Source organism: Watersipora subatra, chromosome 1 (assembly GCF_963576615.1).
Source record: "Watersipora subatra chromosome 1, tzWatSuba1.1, whole genome shotgun sequence".
In the NCBI taxonomy this organism is placed as follows: Eukaryota; Metazoa; Bryozoa; class Gymnolaemata; order Cheilostomatida; family Watersiporidae; genus Watersipora; species Watersipora subatra.
The window spans coordinates 62467083-62492672 of NC_088708.1; the positions used below are offsets into that span (position 1 = coordinate 62467083).

Below are 25590 nucleotides of genomic sequence, written 5' to 3' on the forward strand. Positions count from 1 at the left end.
GTAACTGTACTATAGATCTATACTGAAGATCAATTTGATGAAATGTTTTTTGGTTACTCATGCAGAAAGGTTACAAATCACAACTTTTAAACTTTTGCTGCAAATTAATAATACACTCTTTGTGTTGACCTAATTAATAAAACCATCTCTAAAGCTGCCAATTTTTGTCAACCACCTCATTGGAAGTATTGTTAATAACATAATGGCAAAATAAAAATATGAAGATACTTTATGATACATATTGTATAAAGCTACAGCTTGAAAGATTGCCTTGAAACAATCACAAATGCTTGATGCCAAAATTAACTCAACATTGTTTACAAACTGCAGTAATTTTTTGCATTATACTGTTTATTGTAAACATATCTACCTACACCAAAACACTCCATATTGTCATGCCGCTTGTCGTACATAGAGGGTTATCTACCCAAATAATTTTACTTTATATAGAGTAATCCCCTCTTTTAAGCTACAAGAATACTTCTATGTAGGTGCAAACATGCTGCTACATCGTGTCAACAAAACGACAACATCAACATCCAATAACATTCGTGCTCTAAATATAGTAACTTTTGCTCAACATTTGTAGAGAATGTTAGGACGGCGTCCATTTAGAGTCGTGCTGGCAAGAAAAACAAAATGAGTTTATATTCTGCCAACTTGTTCATAAGGTGAGTGGATTGCTGTTTCATCATCGTGAGCAACCTTTTTACTAGTACAGAACCTTTTTTAACAAATAGAAAAAAAAGAATCAGGCGCAACTTGTTAGGGCTAAATAATAAACTTATTTTTTAATAGCACTGCGCATCACCTAGTTTGTGTGAACGTTTTCTAACCAGTCCTCTACAGTAATAGTTTTATTCAACGTATTGCAATTTAATGTTGGCGTTTTTCATGCAGAAGCTAGTTCGATTTAGTTTTGAGTAACTGAAACTTGTCAATAAAGTTGACTCGATTATTAATGCTGCGTCACCTATATCGTTTTGGAAGTCACAGCAGTAGCTAACAAGATTTGGAAACTCACATTAATTTTAAACCTTTGTTACAACTAGAAGTTAAGTGCACTTTTGTCATAAGTCGGTGCTTGTTCAATCCAATAAAAAAATTTAACTATATTTTTTTAATGAGGTTTTCTACGACTACTCTTATAATCTGAAGTTGAATTGTAATAAACACCTCAATGATCACTTTTCTAGAAATGGCCTGATGCCTCTGGATTTTTTGTCAGAATCGCCTCGTGACTGATGTTATGTTAACTTTCGAATGTTGTCAGGCTATGCATTTTGTAACAAATCACACCTGCTGTTGGCTCTATCATTTTCTCATATAATGATAATGGATGCGATTCTACAGCGATATCGTCAAAGCTATAATGGCTCAAAATACGATGTTGGCTTAACAATGTAAACTTGTTGTTTTACTCGATTCACATATTTATTTGTAGGGAAGGTATCTTCACGTAGGGCTTTTAAGTGACTGATCTTTACTTCTGAAGAAAGCTGATTACTAGATATTTGGTTAGTTCCAAAATGTCAGGAAAAACAGACTCTCTCGGTAAAGAGAGGCACAGTCTTCCATATAAAATAGTAATACTTGGAGATGGTGGAGTAGGAAAATCAGGTGAGAAAAAATACTGTCTTCAGAAACCTTCAGAATAGTGTATGTAAGTTGTGCCTGTAATGGGACACTGTACCATCCCATGTAAGGATGTACTTTTGCATTCATAGCATATATATAAGTATGCCTTTTTGTTCATAACATGCACCAAAAGTTTGACCTCTGCTTGTCTTGTTGCTTCCGTTGTTGCCTTTTACTGTAGTGCCTCTTCTATGAAACATCAATGGTTGATGTATTTGTGAATATATTGTTGCAGCTTTGACCATGCAGTTCGTTTCAAGCACATTTGTGGAGACCCATGACCCTACCATCGGTAAGCCATGCTAACAATTTTGTTTCATTTTGCCTAGCGAGTTGACATTAATCCTTTAGCAAATGACTTGGAAAATATCCAGGAGTGGTCTCTGTAATGTTTATGTATGTAACAGGCTCAAGGCACCCTATGTTTTTAGTTGTCTATAGTGACCAGCTGGGCCCTACTACTAGGGATTGGTTCAGGCATGATTGATTACCTCACAGTCTCCGGCTGTGCCTAAAAACTGTTGTTTTGGACTTAGCGAATTACAACCCCATTGTTGACAGAGCTCATTATTGGAACCCAAACTATAGCTGTGTAATGGCGCTTACTAAAGTTATAATCACTTTGATCTGCACTCTGTTAATCAGGGGCTAGAGATTAGTCAAGTAATTAGCCACAATTTTCGGTTAGTCTCTAATCTCTAACCATTGGAGACCCCTGGGATGCCTGTTTAGTGTATATCCTCAAAACTGGATCATCCAGGTCCCATGCTTGCTAATATGTTGATATTTTGTTGTTGTGGTCTTACAGAGGATGCTTACAGACAACAATGCATTGTGGATGGCGAAATAGCTCATCTTGACATCCTTGACACTGCTGGACAGGTAGGTGACTGTTACAGGATAACACTGCACAGGTTGTGGATGAGAAACATACTTGGAACATTCCAGTGATTGAAAGGTACATTGCGAGGTGTTTTTATGGAGTCAATGTCATTTTTCTAGTGGTTCAAGAACATTGTTTATATCACATCACCGTCAGACAGGCTTGCCAATATGGCAGGAGCTCGTTTGTTAGTTAGGCGATTTGCCAGATTGCATCGCCGCATACGCAGCAAACACCAGCAGTCCTTTCCTCCATTTCACAATATTTACCCGAGCTTCTTCTGTTACAGCGCGAGTTCACAGCTATGAGAGAGCAGTACATGAGAAGCGGAGAAGGTTTTATTATATGCTACTCGGTGACGGACAGGCGCAGCTTCAATGAAGTGAAGGAGTACAGTAGGCTGGTTAAGAGAGTGAGATGCAGCGAGAATATACCCATCATACTTGTGGGCAATAAACTGGACCTGGCCAGCAGCAGACAGGTCAGTCTAATGCCACTACGATGCCTTTTGGGTGCTAAATAAATCTGCCAGATTACTTTCACTGTCTCAGATATCGTTTGTCTCGAACTCCAAGAAAATATAACAGTTTAGCTGTATGTATCTGCCAACCACGCATCAGCTACAACTCTTGCTAGAATCTGATGCGCTTCAAGCTCTGTAAAGTATGGGTCGAAGTTTTCAGAAGGAAGTGCTATTGAAACAGAGATAGGAGGTACCTATAAAGTTTGCTAACCACTTTCCAGTTCAAGAATAAATTCTAATTATTTGCATACTGCAATTGCTCAATAGTCTTTTGTAAGTATTTTTGTGAGTATTAGTCATATGTTGAATTTTAAAAGGTGAGGATTAAGGATTGTGTGATCGCGCTTCCCATGAATAAACTGTGAGAGAACTATTAACAATATCAGTCAGTCATTGAGTCATAGGTTTATGAAACCGCTATCAGCTCAAGTACTACAGGTGGTTGCGTCAAAGAATGACAGTTTGGTGAACTGGTTGCACTGCCCATGAATTGTATCGCCATATTGCATTGAAACACCCTCAGCATATAGATGTTTCAGTACCTACCTATACAACAACCGGAACACCTCACGTAGTGAAACCTTACTGAACAGCAAGCCGACTTTAACATAAGTTTTTATGGTTGACTTTGCTTGCCATTTTTTGCAAACTCACCTATGCGAGTATTATTAGCAGACAGGAAGCGCTAATGTCAATTGTTCTCTGTATTTAAATTGAACAGGGTGTAGAACACTTATATTACTTTTTGAATATTGAAAATACACAAAAAATAGCTAATATCTAGTATCCTAAGACGTCCATGACTAGGCCTTGCATTATTTCCCTTTATTTTTAGTGTTGGTGAAAGACATATAGTTAAGAGACTCGATGCTAAAACAAGAATTAAAGTTTTTTTAAATAAAGCCAATTTATTTATTACCTTTTTTAAGACAAGGTCAGGTGAAAACTGATGAAGGGATTTTTGGCCGTTGACTTAAATATTAAAAACCTAACAATTGAATTATGCACAATACTACCCACAATTCCTTTGGTACAAGAAAATTATATAGCGCTATTGCTCAACATTCAACAAACTAGTAAAGGCCTTAAATTAGCAATTTTCTTGGTTACACACTTGCCACAAAATTCCTGTCCATCTGCACTCAACCAACTGTGTTTACCAGTCTTACCCACTAGAATTTCAGAATTATGTTGGGCTATTATATATACTCTGCTGTTCTTAAAAGCATGCAGTTATGTATTCGACCCATTGTAGTGTAAAACTTAAAAGTTTCAGCCATTTATGAATTGACTATCTATCACCATTGTTATATGGAACGAGTCGGATAGCCGCGTGCAGTTATTTAATGATAATTGTTGCTGGAATATTCTTGGATCTCTTTGGCCATCTGGCAGGCACCAGAACAGGCGATCCAATAGTGTGCCATTCCATATGAGAAAAAGAATTGTTGCAAGCCACTACTCTACAATATGAATACTCCATGCTAGTGCTGGGCCAAGTACTTCTTGGCCAACATTTTTTGTCCACTCTACTCAACGGATGTGTGTACCAAAACCCCAACTTGCAAGTCAAAATCTGAACACGCAAGATCGAAACCTCAATTACCCGAGACTCGATAGAAGATAAACCCGCTAGTTTAACGGGTTTTGTTACCCGTGCCCAGCACTACTCCACACCATCTATTAAGTTTCATGACCAGAAATCTGCTAAGTAGTGTTTTTTACAACAGCTAACAAATTGTCACTTTGCAACAACATTGTATTTTTGACCACTGAGACAAGTTTCATAAAGGTAAGCTTACAGATGGGAGTAATAACACTTTTTAAACTAATGGATGTAATTGTGTTGCTACCCAGATATCAACTCGGTATATGAAACAATTAGTTCATGGAGAGAATGAAATTAGTACATTCAAGTATGCAATGCATACTTGTAATTTTCCTGCTTCTGGCTGACCATTCCCATAGTTGCACCTGGTGTTTATTTGAAGGCAAATGTAACATTCCCAAATATTTTTATAGATTATGCAATGAGGTTTTATTCCATGAGCCATCTTGTCTCTAATACCCAAACATTGAGGAAAGATTTTGGAATGGTAGAGAAGCAGAAATGTCAAAACCAAAACAATTTATCACTGCCAAGAGCTAGCGAGCTTTAGCAAATCTGTTTAGCGGTTTGAAATTATTGAACTAGTTTAATTTAAAAGAGATGTTTTTTTCCAAGTTTTTGCAAAACCATATCGTGCATTCATTTACAAGCAACCTTTTCACATAGCAAAAAGTCTCTATAATGTGTCAGTTAAGCCGCTACACCACGAAGATTATTTCAAGTAGCGTTAAACATTTCGCAGGAACATACGATTGCTTTGTTTACTGCTGATGTTGATCAAGATATCTTATGTTGATCAAGATATCTTATGTTGATCAAGATATCTTATGATGATCAAGAAAAAGTCATGAGATTTCTAATAGCAACATAAAAAGATCAAACCCTGTTTTATCTTATAGTTAATGTCACAAGATTAGCTACCAGTTCATGATTCCAAAAAGCAGCTTTACGCATTTTATGTAAAATTTACTACAAAAATCATCCTTTATGACGTGATATTAAATCTTGCAAACCAATATATTTAATTAGTGAACTGGCCATTGACGCTTAGTTTTCAATAAACCACTGTCCATGATAAAGTGTGAATAACAAAAGATTGAAACTAGAAGGTAGATAGAAGTGTATAAATACTAGGTCAACTAAGATCGACGGAAATTAGATCGATGCAATTTAGATCGATGCAATTTGAAAGATTGATCCTGTCAATGTACATGTACTGCTGTTGAAGGAAAAAGGTTGGTTCTTGAAGATCAACTCTATTCTGCTAGAAACTCGCCTTAATGTTGCAAAATAATGAATATGGCTTATTTCATATTAACATTTGAATTTGAGTCCGTCATTGTTGCTAGCAGTCATTGTTGCTAGCAACCTCGACACACCATTCGCGTGACACCTGCAATTATTACTTCTACACTTATCAACACACAGATTAAATTAGATTGAATGAAATCAATCCTGTGAAGTCATATAGACCGACTGACATATTTGGCAGCTCTTAAATTTTACCAAAATAAATATTTTATGAGTTTTGAAGATGGAGCATATCTCCGACATGGACATTGTTGGCTGGTCTTAAGTACTTCTTAGTAGCGATGAGAACACATGAATCATACGGAATCACATGACCGTGTAAAATGTCAAGTCAGCAATGATGATTGTTTGTGTTTAATATATACCAGCTTTTTCCATGCCTAGTGCTCTCCCTAGTGATTTAGCCACATGTATAATCTTGCTATCTGATGATGACATTGTCAAATTGAATGTCAGCCACTGCAGTAGATGGTAGTCCAGTCTTCATGCATAAATAATATTGGTTTGGCTAGTTTTGCGAGGTCATTGCTTTTCTTTTTCTCAATCCATGGACATGCTATTAGAAATGAACATTTACATAAAATATTATCATATGTGTAACGCGTTTAGCATCAATGGGTATGGTTACTACGCCATGTGGAAACAATCAGAATCTGTATCTCGCCGTTAAATTTTACTGATGCTTAACTGTGATTAGCTAGCTTTCACTCTTCGACCATTTTATATCTCGTGGCATCCTTAGATGGTTGATTGCTAAATGAGCAAATCTTGTTCATACTCAGTCGTAGGTAACACTTGTAAATTCGCGAAAGCAACGCACCCTAGGTGAAGAAGTCCCTAGGTGAAGAAGTCCCTATGTGACGAGGTATTTGATGTGATGAGATAAATGCCGTAGGTGGTCCTTACAAGTTTTGATTTAATCAATGGATATAATATATTATTTATATCAAGTTCTATTGTTATTACTCATCTATCCATTGTTATTGACTATTACAGCTGCCCATGATGGTCACTATTATACATATTATTATGCATATTGTATCAATGAAGTAACAACTGTATGATACAATTTCACATGCGTGTTTAAAAAAATTTCTATGTTGTTACTTCACTAATTGCATGCCTTAATAGTATGTTTATCAATTTTTGAGCCCAGCAACCACCACAGTTTGTAATGGGTATACTATACTATAGGAAGGAGTGGTTGTCTGTGTATTATGAGGCCTGCACCCACACATCTTCTCAACTATTTCCTCCTTGGCCTCAACTTTTGTGTTCCCTTTCCTCATCAACACGATAATTGTTTATGAGTTGGCAGCCCACATCACTATTACAGATCCCAACAGACTGTCCCTCAGATATCTATAATTATGCTTTTATACATCAGGCAATGTCTCAATCCAGGGTTGTTATTGTTGATTCATCTTTATCTTCTCCAGGGCTGTAAAATCACTGTGAATAACTGCCATATGAAGCTAATTTCCAGAGATAATGGTCTTCTAGCTGAACATTTAGTAAACACGATGCTTGGACAGAAATGAGCTCCCATCGCGACCACCTCATTGCGCACCTAGTGTCCAGGCCATCAAGAACTCACACCTAGTCAATTTTCAGTTTATTTACCCAACTTCAAAAAACGAAATTCCTTTCGTGTCAGAATCAATGTTTTGCACACGCTAAAGCTGGTTTGCTCTAGCGGGCTTTGTTTAGAGTTGCTGGTCGTATGTATAGGCCATTGTGAGAGAGGAATGTGAACTATGCAGTCCTCGATAACCATGGCTCTTTGTTTTGTAGGTGCCAATTGCGGAGGGCCAAGCGCTGGCCGATCAATACGGCTGCCCTTTTTTTGAAAGCTCTGCTGCAAGACGTCAAGGCGTTGATGAAATATTCCACCAGATTATTAGACAAGTCCGAAAGACTGAGAGAGTGAAATACAATGAGATGACTAAGAAACACAAGAACGGTGGCTTTAGACAATGTTTGAAACAGATAAAGAATTGGGCTAAATCTCCGAAGCAACGGAAAGCCTGATTTTTTATAATCTTTTTATATTTATTTAGTCTTCCATTAGGAAAGTGAAACTGGTTAACTAGCTATTGCAATTGAAGATTGGATACAAAAAAGAGACTTACCGCGCGCCTACCCTTTCTTCCAAACAGTAGCTAGAACTCATCAATGCACAAACAATTGGCCCTCCTGTCTCGTCTCTGTATTCTCAAACTGGTTATTTTAACTAATTATAGTTGAAAAGACTCAAATACCTCCGTCTCTTCCCTAAATGTAAGTCTACTAGTCCCATAGTAAGCTGTTGTACATTAGCCTGCTCATACACGAAGCTATGTCACTTCCACCACTGTACAGTTGTGTATAATATTTATTACCCTCAGCTGGCCATAGCTAGCTCACACTTTGAAATAGAACATTGGTGCATATTATAGATAAATTAAAAGGTTAAGAAATGTTCGTAAACATTTGTGTAAATATGGCTGATATAGAGATAAAATATAATCACTGATATGATCACTGATATGATCACTGATATGTTTATAATTGCAATTGCATTCCTACTTATCCAGTTTTATGTTGAGAAACTTCATCCCATTGCCATGGAACAACTTTTTCTACAAATAAAGTATAACAACCATGCCTTGTATTCCTCTCTCGTATGACTCAATCAACTTGATCAGAGCTGCTGACAGCTATGAAAAGCTGGATGAAAAGCTGGATGAAAAGCTGACATCAACGTACTCCAATTGCCAACTGACATTTTGCAAAGAGCATTAGCCGAGCTTAGTGGATAAGTTGAATAGTTATAATTCAATTTATAAATAAAGCAATTTATTTATTGACCTAGCGCAGATGATGCCATTTCCACTCTAATGGCTGACATTGATTGCGATAGACACTTGTACATGTAGGCTTTGGTTACCACCGTTCATACTTTTTGCTATCATTTTTATGGCTGTGCTCAGTAAGTTTAAAGTTTACAATTGACAAAAACGAAAAACAACTAATGGACTTATTAATAAAGCTATTCTCTGTGACATAGAATGGCTACAACGCTGCTGTCACGATTCATCAAAACACTACACCTTCACCGTGAGAATGTGTTGAATACATCTATTGAAAGCTGAGAATATAACATACATCTATTGAAAGCTGTGAATGTGAACATACATCTATTGAAAGCTGAGAATGTGAACATACATCTATTAAAAGATGAGAATGTGAACATGAACATACACCTATTGAAAGCTGAGAATGTGAACATAGGCTACATCTATTGAAAGCTGAGAATGTGAACATACATCTATTGAAAGCTGAGAATGTGAACATACCGGTACACCTATTGAAAGATGAGAATGTGAACATACATCTATTGAAAGATGAGAATGTGAACATACATATATTGAAAGATGAGAATGTGAACATACATCTATTGAAAGATGAGAATGTGAACATACATCTATTGAAAGATGAGAATGTGAACATACATCTATTGAAAGCTGAGAATGTGAACATACCGGTACGCCTATTGAAAGATGAGAATGTGAAAATACATCTATTGAAAGCTGCTCATACAATGCAAGTTCTTTCAGATCATGAACAGTTATTGAGAGTGAGGTTCAGTTTCAAACACTGATATCAGTCACCCGAAGTATTTGCCATGCTAATAAAAAGTACAAACTGAATGTAAAACACTACAATCAGGGCGTGATCGAGGAATCATGCAATAGCCTACTGGGTAGGCGATAATTATACTATGCTGGTCTCCGTCACTTCCAGCATTTGAGCCTATGCCAAAAATTGCAGCCTTTGCGCAAGAACAGGCTTTACAAACATGCGTTCATGAATAGTGCAACCCACAGAAGGGCATGGCCAAACCTTGATATTTTATTTCGTATTTACATTTATCTTCACAATAACTACGAGATAGTTTCTAAAAATTGTTTAGGAATCGGTCTGAGAATTTTCACTCATGTTTATAACATTTGTAGTTTTAGTTCCAAAACATGAACTGCCTACTTTTTTCACATCGTTATCTTTTGCACTAGTCTTCATGGAATCAGAACCAGACTATGTGAAAGAGAATTTAGGCCTATTACACATGTACTGATTTACAAAATTAGGTTTTGAGAAACTTCAGACAAGGCAAGCTGAAACTCTGTTTGTAGTTTGAGACAATCTGATGACATCTGATGCCATCTCAACTTTTACTAACCAAATTCTAGAATCGTTTGACCGAAGTGAATGTGTTATAGGAATTTTTATAGATTTCAGGAAGGCCTTTGATACGATCGATCACGCAATATTATTTAAAAAACTAGAGCAATTTAATTTTAGTGAGTTAACCATCAGATGGATACAAAGCTATTTAACCCGCCGAACCCAAACAACAAAAATTAATGATACTTTTTCTAACGCTGACAATTTGACTTGTGGCGTACCTCAGGGCTCGGTGCTAGGCCCGACTTTATTCTTAATTTACATAAATGATCTTTGTGATTGTTTAACTCATCTAACTCCTATATTGTATGCTGATGATACCAATTTGTTTATGAGTTCAAAGAACCTAAACGACGATTTACCTAAAGTCCAATCTGATCTTGAAAAACTAGCTGATTGGTGTCAAACGAACAAATTAACCATTAACTTTGACAAAACCTGTTTTACTGTTTTTAAAAATTACCAGAGCAAAATTAAATTTGATCAGCCTATTCTTTTTAATAACACTTTTATTAAAGCAATTGATGAAGTCAAATTTCTTGGAGTGTCAATTGATAAAAATTTGAACTGGTCTTCCCACGCTCGTAAGCTTTTATTAGATTTACGGCCTATACCAGGCATCTTTTACCGCATAAGTGCTTTCATTCCAAAAAAATTGCTGATTATGCTTTATTACACACTTATTCACTCCAAATTATGCTATTCAATAGAAACTTATGGCAATGCATCCAAAATTCATCTTAGCAAAATAATACAGTTTCAAAAGAAAATTGTCAGAATCATTAACCGTAAGCCATTTGGATTTCCAACAAACGATTTATTTAAAACCTCTGATATTTTAACTATTGATAAATTGCATAAATATAAGTTGCTTATTCAAGCCCATAAATTATTTTACTCAAAATGTGATCCAGCACTACCATTTTATAATACTCGTCATCAATTACTTTCTCTTCCCGTACCTAATCATCTAACTTTAGCCGGTCAACGATCCTCAAACTTTGCAACACCTGCGCTGTGGAATCGACTACCTAATTCAATAAGATCAATAAAATGTCTCGGTAAATATAAGGTGGAATTGAGGCACCATCTCCAGTCTGGAGAGTGAGTGTTACGGTCTGGTTTTTGTGCTGCTGACTCGGGCTCGCGTACCACTGGCTTTGCCATTTCGCAATGGGCCCCATCATCATTTCTTACTTATTGTTATTTTTTTCACGCATTGGTTAATTATATTTTGTCTCGAGTATTAATTCAATTGTGTAATCTTTAAAGGTGAAATAAAACACACACACACACACACACACACAAATTTTGCATGATATATCGACAACTCGGTATGTTGAGGTAGAAATAAGTCGATATTTGAGCCTATACCTACCTTAACATCAGAAGACAAAGCCTGTGATGACTCTATAGCGCTACCAGCTGTCAAGTCTCCAAGAGGAAATGGATAATCGGTGCCTAGGATTACGTGGTCCTGCAAAAAGATTGCGGATCTTGAGCTAACAAATAGCGTTGTTATCGAACTTCTATTTTTCATTATTCACTATAGCTGAGCTAGACTATGTTGCCATAGAAACAGCGTTATCAGTGCGTATCAAGCTGTCCATATTAGGCAACATTTTGATCCTTCATCTTGTCATACATCTGTGGTTCTTTGGTTTCTTTTAAAGCCATTTTAAATATCGAGGTGCTGAATAAATTTTAGAGGACTTTTAGTAAAATGAGTCTAGACAGGTTCAATATAAAAAAAGATTAAAACCCAAAGAAATGAGGAAACCTCCGATGAGCATCTCTTTGCGTGTTGAGCGAAGCTGATTCAAACTTTATCACAAGTTTTCCAAAATTATTCTAAGAATTTATTTTAAAATCATATCTCAAGCGACTACAACAAACCCTATGAGCTAATTGGGCGATATAAGGTTAGCAAGTCGATAATACTAAATACAAGCAAAAATATTTTTTGTAAACTATTACTGATGAACTGAACAACATGTAAATAGATAAACTACATAAAAGGCTGCTCAGGGCTGTTGATCGTAGTTAAATAGCTCCGCATGCCAGATAATGAAAAAAGACACCTTGCTTAAAGGTGAACTGACAATTTTAATTGCATTAATAGTAACAGATAGCATTAGTGTTTCAATAATATTTCTGTATAACGTCGCCCAAATATCAGGTTTTTTCAACACTTTTATGTCGTGAAAATGGACAAAAGGATTCACGATTTTTGCACAGTATGGATTGGAAATATCTGCAATGCTTTATGATTGTATTAAAATCATTTTTTCTTCTAACGAGATTATCTAAAAAATGGCCATTCCAAATTTTTATTCATAAAAACAGAGCGTGCGTTAAAAGGTTTTAAAGAGACGGCTACCGGAGAGTAGCTAATTTTTACAGACATTTTTGGAAATTGTCTATTTGTGGAAAGGAAGATTTTCTTGCTAGTGCATTCCATAAGACAAGATGTACAGGCAAGTCAATTGGTATAATTCTATAACAAACGCTTGAAAGTTATTGTGAGATGTATGAACAGGGTGCAGACATTTTTTCAGGATTTGTGGAACCAGCTTAGACCTTGCGCTATCATTCTTTGCCATGTTGGGTAGCCAAAATATGTAACACGGCAACTAGAATGGGAGAATGTATTATAATGGCGGCCAAAAGAAGCGTTTGTCTCATGTCAAGGGATTGGCTAATGTTTGTCTCATGTCAAGGGATTGGCTAATGTTTGTCTCATGTCAAGGGATTGGCTAATGTTTGTCTCATGTCAAGGGATTGGCTAATGTTTGTCTCATGTCAAGGGATTGGCTAATGTTTGTCTCATGTCAAGGGATTGGCTAATGTTTGTCTCATGTCAAGGGATTGGCTAATGTTTGTCTCATGTCAAGGGATTGGCTAATGTTTGTCTCATGTCAAGGGATTGGCTAATGTTTGTCTCATGTCAAGGGATTGGCTAATGTTTGTCTCATGTCAAGGGATTGGCTAATGTTTGTCTCATGTCAAGGGATTGGCTAATGTTTGTCTCATGTCAAGGGATTGGCTAATGTTTGTCTCATGTCAAGGGATTGGCTAATGTTTGTCTCATGTCAAGGGATTGGCTAATGTTTGTCTCATGTCAAGGGATTGGCTAATGTTTGTCTCATGTCAAGGGATTGGCTAATGTTTGTCTCATGTCAAGGGATTGGCTAATGTTTGTCTCATGTCAAGGGATTGGCTAATGTTTGTCTCATGTCAAGGGATTGGCTAATGTTTGTCTCATGTCAAGGGATTGGCTAATGTTTGTCTCATGTCAAGGGATTGGCTAATGTTTGTCTCATGTCAAGGGATTGGCTAATGTTTGTCTCATGTCAAGGGATTGGCTAATGTTTGTCTCATGTCAAGGGATTGGCTAATGTTTGTCTCATGTCAAGGGATTGGCTAATGTTTGGCATTGACATTGTAGATCATTGTCCATACATTGGCCAGAAAAATGACCTCCTTAAGTCGCAGCTTGGAACTCGCATCATGAGTGTTTTTGTCTCCAAAATTGGTTTTATCTTCTTTAAGATCACAATAATTGCTGAACAACGAAATATGGTTACATCTGTATAAATGAATACAATTTTAAAATGCTGTCAGTTAACCAATAATATAGACAGTAATGATGGTAGGTCAGCAACTGCCCTTGGTTATGTCACCTCATCAATGAGCGTGTTAAATAAGGCAGCTTACTAACAAATACCTCTGCTCTTCAAGGTCAAGTAAGTGTCACCCTAAGCATCTATTTAAGCCCACGTAGATTCAACAGTTTGTGCAGGTCACAGTTTGTGCAGGTCGGTACAAGGCATGCGGTGGTGTAGTGATAAAACACTAGAAGAACTTTGTTCCACAAATTGACACTATTAGCTACATGTGATGAGAAAGCATCAACAAATGATGTCGTAACCAGTAAGTGAATCACGAAGACTCTAGCGGGCATAGCAACAATAACAACAATCAACTCTCATTACGACATCGGGCAACACGGCGCCTAAACGCTCTGAGCCATGGCATATAGAGAAAGCAGTGGCAGGGAAGAAGCCATTATCACATTCGGTATGGTAGGCTCAATGGTATAAAAGGGGATCTGACTTGACATAAAGAAAAGTGGTTCAATTCCAGAGAGTATCTACTATTTTACAAATAGGAAAGCTTTTGCTTATCTTCAATGATCTTCAAATGATTTATTGGTCATATCCTAAAAGGCTTAGCCAAAATTACTGCTCTTTAGATCAAGTCCCATTACGACAATTTCTTCTAGTAGAACATTGTTCTGTCACACTGAAAAGTCGATACTATTGATTTATTTGATACAGTGGAATGCGTAACACGATAGTACGACGAGAGAGCAACGGAGGCACCATGGGCATGACGTAACTCCCAGGGCAAAGTGCTTATTATTATTATACAGTCAGTTTGGCAGTGGACTAGTTCAGACTCGCTCGGGTGATTGTGTAATTGACATTCCATTTACGAAATGAGCGGCATAACTTTACAAGTATTCCTGAGAGGAAATGGCAAGCAGATAACATTGGCTAGGTAATATAATCACTGAGCGACTCACCAAGCTTTCGACACATAACTAGGTAGATGGACCGATGGTTTGATGTCAGTGAATAGCCTTAAAGGTGAACTTACATTACATCATTGAATTGATGCAAATGATAATAATATAAATACAAAGCTAAGACATCAAACCTGAATTTGATGCATTTTTGGTCTTTGTAAACCTACTCAGTTCAAATATATAATAGTTTGATTGAGATCCTTTCTCGGAATGCTAAACTTCGAGCGGAAGAGCGATTATGACAGTTGGACTATAGTTGCACTTCAGCGAAGAGACTGACAGAATAAAAACGCATAACGTTGCAACATGAATGTAATAGTTGATATCAATGATGAGAGACGACCAGACATGCAACCGGTGACGGCATTTTGGCACTTATTTTCCGTGTGAGCTTTTCAACCGTGATCAAGTATTGTTGATTTTAATCTTGAAACATCCTGATAGTCAGATCACCTCAAACATAAAAAACAATCTCAAATGATAGAAAAATATCGATACTTTTTGATAAAATCCACTAAAACTTTGCGTGAGTTCATCTTTAAAGGTTAACAATTTTCCAGTTTAAATTTAAAAATGAAAACATCATCGTGGCCAACTAGGCTCTTGTCAATGAAATAAATTACCAGAATAGAAACTTATAAAATTAATGAGAATCCTGTCAGGAACATATAGTTATACTAATTTACGCAAAACCAGTTATTAGAAGCGATAGAAAAACTGTTGAGTTTCTATAACTGGCAGGTTGTGTGATAAAAGTAGCAGCAATCTCGATTAAAAACACCAAATATTCTGACCAGCTGTTGAAAAGAATAAACGACAACCACAGGTTCTTAGTATAGCCTTTGAGCATTGTTAGTGTGAGAACAGGGAGTTCTCCGACCTCGCCCATTATGTTCTATTCAAATACACACCATGCTATGTACGTGCTAAATCATTAACTTCTTTTCCTGGAATCTAACACGAAAGACAATCCTAATTCTTATATTAGTCCATAGAATGGAATTACAAAGGCATGTAGCTAAGGTGCCTACAGCCTGACGCCGACAGTGACAGGTGTCCTAGCACATCGTAAAGGTAAAACAGAGCACATGTATGAGATGGCCTCATCTGACATTCACTGGATGCATAGAATGCATATATAAATAGGGCATGAACAGGTTTCCCTATAAGCTGCAATTATGAGGAAATGAGGAAGTGTTAGACAGCGTAACGTCAGCTACATTGAGACCAATCAGCTATAGGATAGGATGCTGAACAAACTACCTAATCACAATATTTAAGATTTTAAATGATCTGACCAATGAGTATGAAAAACTACAGTAACCGACGAATAGGATTGGAGAGAGAAACTCACTTGACCAATAGTATTTAAGAGCAGGTCTAGAGCATTTGCCTCATGCACCAGAGTGTCCGTGTATATTCTGCCTAGATAGTCCATTGGATTCACATCACAACTGACAGCGCACAGATCTGGTCTAGCCTCAAAACCGTGCGCTATTCTGCCGACGGTGAATGGAAATGAGCCACCGCCATGAGCAAAACATACCTGAAATAAATCGAGTTATTTCCAATAGTTGACACAGTGCAACAGGTCATTGCTACAAGTTTTCTCTCACTTTTGGAGACTGTCAGATACAAACATTTCAATATTTTAGGATCACCATTATATAATAAACGGTCCTTAAATCTTTTGTATTAGTTTACTAAACAATTTTTTTGAATATCATTCAAATCAACAAGTCACAAAAAAGATCAAAGATCACAGCTTAGACGGAAATAATAGCAGTTTTTAAATAGCATTTTATCCAATAAAGCACACATCCAGATTTGGATCAGCCTATTGAAACAAAATTTCATCAGCGTAAATGAGAGAAACTTTACAATGAGCACGTACAACTAGAAAACCTTCAATTCTATCAGATATCTTAGAAAACTAAAAAAAATAGTCGCGCGTTGCAGGATTTAATTTACAATGATGACTAGACCCTGCCATGTTTTGGAATCAGTGAGTCAGTAGAGATAATCTGGATGAGAGTGAAGCTATGTGAGACACAACTGTCAAACTGTCACTCTAGCATAAACGTAAGTCAAAGCATTGAAAAGTGCAAAGGTTCTTATTCAGTGGTCCTCAAACAGTGGTATGGTGCCACTAGTGGTATATGAGAGCTTTTTAAGTGTAATGTGAAGATAATGGTTGATGATCAGGTTATTTTACAACCAAAACGTGGCAACAAGTTCAGCTGGGCAAGGAATGCTGTCCCATATATTTCTGGCTGAGCATAATTTTTGCCTACCCATCATTAGTTCGAAATACTTTTCGTTAGCTACTGGTTTCTCCTGCTCGCAGAAATGTGAACAAGGGTTTTTGACCTTCATGGCCATTAAATTCAAGAGCTGAAATCGTCTACTGGTAAGATCCTGAATATGATGTCAGATGTGCTGTGCGTAAGGCTATGCCACAGATAGACAAATATTGCAAAGAAAAAAAGTTGCGTATATTCAATTAAATTGCGTTGGTTTGTTTATTTATTGGTGTTATGGTACAATAAATGCAGGTAGAGCTGAGTACAATAAGTTATTCTGAAACCAGATGGTAGACGATGTTGCAAAAAAGAAATGGGTAGCGAGCAATAAAGAAAAGTTTGAGAAATACTGTCCTAAACCAATATGAGCTTGAGTGAGATGAGTTTATGAACATCTAAAGAGTTGTCTTTCAGTTAATGTCAAGAGAAAACAACTTCATACCTTAAGCTTTGGAAACTTTTTGAGTACTCCACCAAATATCATACAGCAAATAGCGGTACAGGTTTCAGCAGGCATTCCCACAAGCCATGGCAGCCAATATTTTGAATGTCGTCCATCTAGCTGCATGTCCCATGGGTGCACAAATATTGCACAATCTACATCCTCAGCAGCCTGTCAATATTAAATGTTTTTGGAATGGCCAGGGAAGCCTCAGATTTAGGAGACAGAATGTGATGCCCGACAGACTACTAACCTGCCAAACTGGATACAGTTCTGGAGCATCGAGGTTCCATTCATTGATATGTGAACCGATCTGCACCCCAACAAATCCTAGGAACAGCGAAATGCAATATACATGACAATAATTGGAGTTGTCATTTCATGATGCACTTGATCACACCCATCTATAAACAGCCCAAAAATCAAAGTGCTATGACAAATGCACAGTGAATTGACTTACACAGTTTGTATGACTTACATAGATACTCTTAAACTAGTTATTTCAGACGCTTTGTGTCCGTTGTATTTACAATACAATGATCGTCTTGAAACACAAGCAGACGGAAGAAATCAAATAGATGAGAAGGCTGATGAAAGTCGTACTTGAATTGATGAAGTTTTTAGCATATCTAAACAACAACTAATTTAAAAGTTAAACTACGTGCATTTGAAATGACAATTCATTCCCTTCATTCCATCCCTATGTCATACCTAATTCATTGACGCATCTCTTCAACTCGACTGCAGCCATTTCTGGTGCTTGCATAGGAAGAGTACCAAACGCTCTGAATCTATGAGGATACTTGGAAACACTCCGAGCCAAATCATCATTCAGTATCCTAGAGAGATCCAGAGTATCTTCCGCCTTAGCCTTAGATTAGAAATGTATAATGAACAAGAAACTACTTCATAAAAGCACTGAGTAACAGTTTTGATAAATTTAGACAAATCTGAAAGAAACATAATGAAGTAATCTTGGGTTATCCCACTGCACACCACTTACCCAATAGCTAAACATGACTGGAACAGTGGACAAAACTTGTATTGTCACCCCTACAACATATTACAAAACTTTCCAAGTTGAAGTAAACCATTTTTTTATGCGAAAACGATTCAAATGGAATGACATGAACTAATGAAAATATCTACCGGTAGCATCCATTTCCTTGAGTCGCTCCTCAAGATTGTAGCAGTTCTTTTCGACAACCCGAAATAGCTGACCATTTTTCATCATCCTAGACTTGCCTGACCCATCACAACATTCCTCCATCTCAATGAATCCATCATAACCATATCTCTGTCAAGTAATCAGTCAGTCGAGATAGTGTTTTGTTAGACTTACCCATACAAAGACTTAATTTTATGCTTAAAGATATATCATGCAAATTAAAGTAAGAAAAGCCTATGAGTATACCTGTTATACTAGAATTGAATTCCTGATGACAAATTGATGATTAGAAAACCTATAACAACTCTTAAAAAGTTAATTGAAAAATTTTAAACTCGCAAAGCCCTTGAATTACAGTAGATAGTAATTTGTTTTTCTATCCGACGATAGATTTAGCCCTCATCCCTAAAATTTTTAATAATTTTGACTGATAATTCAAAATATATTACATTTCTACATAGTTGAATATAACTGGCTAAATTTTGAAATTGATATCTACTCAGTACACACAAAAACAATATGACATTTGAAAAATATGACAAGAATCGCTAAGACTACGATATCGCTAAGACCGTAATTTCTCATTCGAGCTGTTTTAATCTGTAGCTTGTTAAACTAACAACATTGTAGAACTGAACAGAGGCCATTTAAACAATAATTGTTGTTTGTAATTGATTGGAGCTTGTTTGTAAGGCCAGTATGATCATAGAAACAATGAGCATCCACAAGCTCAAAGATTATACAGATGATATAAAAATTATCTTAAATGTTTGTCTATTTGTTCAACTTATAAAGCAAGCTAGCGACAAACCTCTTTTAGATTTGGCCAACTCTGAGGTAGAATATGGTTGTGTATGTCAATCTTTATCATATTCTTCGTGCTATCAAGAATAAAAGAATGTGTAACCAAAAACCTAATACAAGAACGATAATATGATAAAGTGTGTGTGCGTGTGTTGCGACAAAGGAAGCTTTGGGTGTTATGCCGACCACTCGTAAGTTTTGGAAAATGAGTTTAGAAGTAGTGTGCTCTTGACTGCTACTGAAGCACAAAAGCAATTACATAAGGATCTACAGCTAAAAGGAACATTGTGCAACAGGTCCAGCCAAGAAGTGGTATAGGCACATAAACCAGAACACAGAAAAGAAAGCATAAGGTAAGAGCTTTATACTAAATTCTACCGTAAGCTCCATTACGCTTGTAATGATGGTACAGTTCACTCAGGACAAACTGTGGAGAGAAAACATTAATTGCAGCGCAAAATATAAATGAAACTACATTGTAGGCTAGCGATTAAAACATTTGAGTAGCAAAATGACTGCTGTGATGTTGTAATTTTTTTGCATAAAATGTTATTATTAACAGGAATTGTAGCATTGAACACTCAACAAGAATGCAATTTGAACAACATATAACATTAGACTTTAAATAACCTGCATGTTACCTGTATATACTATGTCATCGAAAAAACTAATGCAGAAAATGAGAAACTAAAAGGATAAGTCTTGCTTAAAGCAAGAGAAAAAGCGAACGGCCGTTTTGAATGATTTAAAAGTGACACTGACAGTAATATATAAGATATTTAGCTAATGAACAAAAAGGACAAATGAATATCTAGACAAGCTCTTGAGTATTCTATTGATGGTGAGAATATAACTAAGAAGCACCATCGAACCTACCACAACATTTACAAAGGTTGTGTTGTTATGCTTATTCAGCTTCATGTATAGCTTTGACCTTATATATTGAATGCTTAATTAATGAGCAATCAGTCTGTTTCCTGTAATTATGTGGTGAAGACATACACTGTTTAATCTGTCTATTCATTAAAACTTAATCTTATTAATCAACATATTATATGGTGGCAGCGATGGGATAGAGGGTTCCCTATGAATAAACAGCACATTCAGTAATTATTAACATATTATTTATGACATTATTGTATCTGACATTCTGTAAAAATGACTGAAGAAGAGGAGCCTGCTGTGCAAGCACACGGAGCACCGCCACCTAGGATAACTCCACCAAGTAACTTTGATTTCTCTGAACCTGGTAAATTGACAAGGTGAATAGCCAGATGGCTGAGATACAGGGAAGCCAGTGAAATAAATGAACAACCTGACGGTGAACAGATAAACACACTAGTATATTATCTCAGAGAACAGGCTGAAGATATTATTCTATCCAGAGGCATTCCTGAAAATACCCATGATGAAGTGTTAACAACATTTGATGACTATTTTGGAGTACGAACAAACACTGTTTTTGAAAGAGCCGAGTTCAACAAACTTGTTCAAAATAGAGAAGGAATGGATATGCATGTATTTATAAATAGACTAAATCGACAAGCGGAATACTGTGAGTATGGTGCCTTACGTGAAAAACTCATCAGAGACAGAATAGTCGTTGGAGTAGATGATGACAAGTTCAGCGATAAATTAGTCTGAAGCAGATCTCACACTGGCAAATGCAGTCCAAATCTGTCGCAGGCATGAAATTGCTAAACAGGCTAAGACTATTGTACATCCCAACTACAGACACAGTGAAAAGCGCAAAGTCAAATCACAGCACACCTAAACCAAGGATTAGTCCCAACGTTGCAACGTCTAAATTTGAAATCAAGCAAAGCAAATGCAACAGATATGGAGTAAAAACCCTCACAACAAATCACAGTGCCTAGCAAGTAAATCTAAATGCCGTAACAAACCAGCTCATATCACAGAAATTGCAGAGGATGACAGTAATGCAATATCTCTTGATGAAATAAGTTCCCAGATGCAGAATGACAGACCATGGAAGGCCTAGACAAAGTTAATGTTACACAGACGTACAAAATTCAGCTAAGGGAAGATGTGAAACCCACTGCGTTACACGTGCTGTACGAGGTCTCTCAACGGTTGCTATCGATGGTCAAAAAACAACTAGATGAAATGGAAAGTAAGGGTATAATGTTTAAAGTAGGGGTTCCTACAGACTGATGCTCTGGTGCCACTACCTAAAGAAAATCCTACTCAAATTCGTCTATGTGCAGACTTGACTAAACTGAAAAGTGCAGTAGAACGTGACACTCATCCCAGCAGTTCTGTAGACAACACTTTAGCAAAAATATCAGGAGCGAAATTCCTGTTAAACTAGATGCAAATTTTGGATATTATCAGATACCACTCGAAAAAAACTCTAGACTACTAACCACATGCATAACTCCATTTGGACGTTACTGCTACAATCTAGTACCATTTGGCCTATATCAGCTCAGGAGATATATTTCAACGATGCATGTTTGATATTCTTGATGAACGACCATATTGTATGTCGTATAGACGATCTGTTAGTTTACAGTACTATTAGTGAAGAAAAACATGACAACAGTGTATGCAAAGTGCTGAACCGTCTCCAAGATGCCGGAATGACTTTAAGCCCTGAGAAATGTTTGTTCAATAGGAATTCATTAAAACTCTCAGGTCACGCCATCAGTGAGCAAGGTGAGCAGCCAGACCCAAACAAGACATTTTGCAGTTACCTGACCCTTCATGTATCAAAGATCTAGTTATTTTTTGAATCCGTAAACCAACTAGGTAAATTCTTTCCTAAAATTTCCGAGCTCACTAAGCTACTTAGAGTTATTGAGCCAAAAAAAATAGACACGAGCTGTAAACATGACCCACGCTATAAAAAATGTCAAGTCAGAACTCTCCACAGTACCCTGTCTTGGATGATATGATGTGCAGCAATTTATCATCATTACGAGTGGTTAATTTGATAACATATATTGTTAATTTTTGAGGACTGTTTTGTTTAACTTTTTGAGACTATTAATAAGGGAGGTGTGCTGTTATGCTTATTCAGCTTCATGTATAGCTTTGACCTCATTTATTGAATGCTTAATTTATGAGCAATCAGTCTGTTTTCTGTAACTATGTGGTGAAGACATACACTCATTAATCTTTTCATTCCTTAAAACTTTATCTTATTAATCAACATATCATAGGAATTATAACTCTTGACATTGCTAATGGCTGAAGAACATCACCTGAACGAAAGTTGTATATGCACAAAAGTAGCTTCAGTAATTGGCAGATAAGCATGCTTAACATAAAAATGTAGGGAGGAAATTGAAAGGGTTAGCAAAACCATGCATAAAGACAAAAAGGTGACATGTAAAAAGAGGCCAATATTTCCAATATAAATCGTTAGTCAAATAGAAGCATTGTTTTGAAGTTGATGAAGTATCAACTTCCTATCAAATGATGAATTTTTACATATTCTCCAAACTCATCTAATGTTCTCTTTGTATCTACAATTACAAAACGCAAACCAAGCTCTGCTATTATGACTAATGGGAACTCTAAAGACAGAGGTTGGTAGAAGATATGAAATGAGAGGGTGTGCATGATGGGATGAAGTTACGACTAGCAGAAGCAGCAAAGTGTAACCGACCAAACAAGTATGTAGTCATAGCCTTTTTTAAAAATTTTGATGCTAAAAGACATTTATCATATATCTATGCAAGTATTTGTATTGCCAAAGAAGATTAAATATCACAAGTATTGGGTGGTAGCATTCCAAGTGTAATATATTATGGAAAAGGAAGAAAAAGTGTACTATATCATGTTCACACTTATATGTATGAACAAATATAATATATTATGTTTACACTTATATGTATGAACAAGTGCAATATATCATGTTTATGATGTATGAACAAAGTTACTAGAGAAACACCTTGAGAGTGCCAAAAATTTTAACAAACTGTCTGTAAACCTCCCTTTTAGAAGATAAAAATCAGAAATATCATGGTAGTTTCACTGCATTTGAGACTTGCTTCAACAGGCCTTCCCCTTTCTCAAAGACAAATGTCAACTTCTAGACATCGTGTATTGTGACTTCGCATGCTTGTTCGAGTACTAAAGATATCTATGAGAACAGAGTTCATAAATTATATGGTAAAAACTAAGTGACAAAGGGATATATAAGAAATGATCAACAGATTAGCTTTCAACTTGGCAAATTACATTTTAAATTAAAAAAATTACATAAAATTAGAGATCAAATTAAAACCTAAAAATATTCTATAATTCACATAAAATAACCGACATATTTAAAAAATAGAGACCTAAACAGTTCGGCTTTCAGTTGAGTGAAATTTTGTTTGATGTAGGACCCGAGCCATTCGTTCTCAATTTAATCAACAGAAAAGCAAAACAATGCTTGAAACTACCAACCCAAAAAATTACAAAGGACCATAAAGCAATACACTTTTTTAATCAAGTAATGATTAAAAACTGGTGGAATGTTATAATGTGGCGTTTCCTCAAGGTGGTTTTATTGTATGAATGTTGACAAGGATAATTCAAGACGACTGCGTAGCTAGACTGCTTGATCAGTACTGATGAGTCATAAAGAGACCAGCTGGACCACCCATAACATTGCTTCAAGGTCACACATACTTAGTGCACATAGAGGACTTAGAGGACAGTAAAACAAAACTTAAAATGTCAGTGAATACAAAAGCATAAAAATAGAAAATATTTATAATAGAGTTTGGAGCTGAGTTAACTAAAATGCATGTGGGTGGTTGCAGCTTATTAAGCAAGGTTAACGTTACATGCTCAATTTTTAAAATTAGTTTTCTGGCTGGGGGTACCTCACTGGTGGTTTGGATATGCGACCTGACCTAGTTGTGGGCGTTTGCGCAGATGGAAGTGACTGATAAATACTATTGAGCTGGTGGGTGGCGTGTGAAAACTGTGAGGTATCTGATGAGGTTAAAGGCTGTGTGACCTTTGACCTTGTGTCATTGTGGTCTACACCTTGTGCCGGTCTATGTTCCACTGCCATGAAATTACGCATGGTTCTATTATCTAAATGTGAAAATTGCAGGGTTGTTGGGGCTTCCTTGTATGGCCTCAAGAATTTTATGTTCCTTCTAAAAACTCTACCCTTGCCGACATCTACACAAAAGCTCCAGGGTGTCTCTGCTCTCCGGATGATCACACCATCTACCCAATGCCGATGGCCTAGTTGGCACCAAACTCTCATGCCTACACACACCTCAATAGGCCGCCTAGCAGGGCTTGTGTTGAACATATCTTGAGACTGGCGCTCTCTGAGAGCTTTTTCAATGAGGTTAAGATTTACTTTCTGAAGTTTGAGCTGTTGAGGCATGAAATGAAGATGGTTTCTCAGATTTCTTGACTGTAATAGAACAAAAGGTGATGGTAATTTACCCCCCAGCGGTGTAGATCGAAGGGAGGCTAAGACATCAAACAATGTTTGATTTGACTCATGGGCCTTTTTTAGGCTGCTCTTGATAGTTTGATTCATCCTTTCAGCAAGATCGTTAGAAAGAGAACAATACAGACTAGATGTGATGTATCTCAAGTTCTTTTAGAAACTGTTCAAATTCAAATGATGCAAAATACGAAGCATTATCAGTAACTAGGACCTCGGGTCTACCAAAGTCAAGGAACTGCCTACGCAGTATCTCGACCATGTTACTTGATTTTGCACTCTTCAGTTAGCAGCAGTTAGGCCATTTGGAATATCTGTCTACCGTGCCTAGATACTCCTTGCCAGCTAAGTGAAAAACATCTATGCTTACTGTTTGCATTGGATACTGCAGTATGTCATATGGTTCGTAAGCACAATGTGCATTTGCCCAAACATTCTCCTGGCATGTTGCACAACTCAACACTACATCCTGTATCTGCCCCTGGTAACCTGGCCAGTACACAGAACTTTTGGCTTTCTCTATGCACTTACTAACCCTTAAATGTCCTATGTGAATAATATATATTACCTGCTTGCGCATAGACACAGGGATGACTATTTGACTGTTTTTAAGTATCAGACCGTCGTGTGTCATCATATCTCGCTGCCCAAAATGGTTTCAGT

The 25590-nt window shown here is 36.7% G+C and overlaps 2 protein-coding genes across 2 annotated transcripts; one reads left to right on the forward strand and one right to left on the reverse strand.

Moving 5' to 3' along the window:
- The first annotated feature begins 533 nt into the window (after positions 1-533).
- LOC137385902 (ras-like protein RAS2) lies at positions 534-8610 on the forward strand. Its single transcript, XM_068072510.1, has 6 exons — positions 534-671; positions 1445-1620; positions 1874-1930; positions 2447-2520; positions 2811-3002; positions 7759-8610. Exons 2-6 carry the CDS (start codon positions 1530-1532, stop codon positions 7993-7995), a joined length of 651 nt encoding a protein of 216 aa, XP_067928611.1. The 5' UTR covers positions 534-671; positions 1445-1529; the 3' UTR covers positions 7996-8610.
- On the reverse strand, positions 8321-19577 carry LOC137385901 (2-amino-3-carboxymuconate-6-semialdehyde decarboxylase-like). The gene is made up of 9 exons (XM_068072509.1): positions 19507-19577; positions 18677-18824; positions 18531-18580; positions 18239-18398; positions 17781-17857; positions 17528-17698; positions 16137-16328; positions 11570-11668; positions 8321-8585 (listed from the first exon to the last, which is right to left on the reverse strand). The coding sequence occupies exons 1-9, from the start codon at positions 19564-19566 to the stop codon at positions 8529-8531; spliced, it is 1014 nt and encodes a 337-aa protein (XP_067928610.1). The 5' UTR covers positions 19567-19577; the 3' UTR covers positions 8321-8528.
- Positions 19578-25590: the final 6013 nt, after the last annotated feature.

Coding starts and splice junctions, on each gene's coding strand:
- LOC137385902 (XM_068072510.1), top strand. CDS start 1,530: ATGTCAGGAAAAACAGACTCTCTCGGTAAAGAGAGGCACAGTCTTCCA. Junction 1,621..1,873: donor TGGTGGAGTAGGAAAATCAG/GTGAGAAAAAAT, acceptor ATATTGTTGCAG/CTTTGACCATGCAGTTCGTT. Junction 1,931..2,446: donor GACCCATGACCCTACCATCG/GTAAGCCATGCT, acceptor GTGGTCTTACAG/AGGATGCTTACAGACAACAA.
- LOC137385901 (XM_068072509.1), bottom strand. CDS start 19,566: ATGATAAAGATTGACATACACAACCATATTCTACCTCAGAGTTGGCCA. Junction 18,825..19,506: donor GTTGGCCAAATCTAAAAGAG/GTTTGTCGCTAG, acceptor ATTACTTGACAG/AGATATGGTTATGATGGATT. Junction 8,586..11,569: donor CTTTGTCTTCTGATGTTAAG/GTAGGTATAGGC, acceptor CTTTATTTGTAG/AAAAAGTTGTTCCATGGCAA.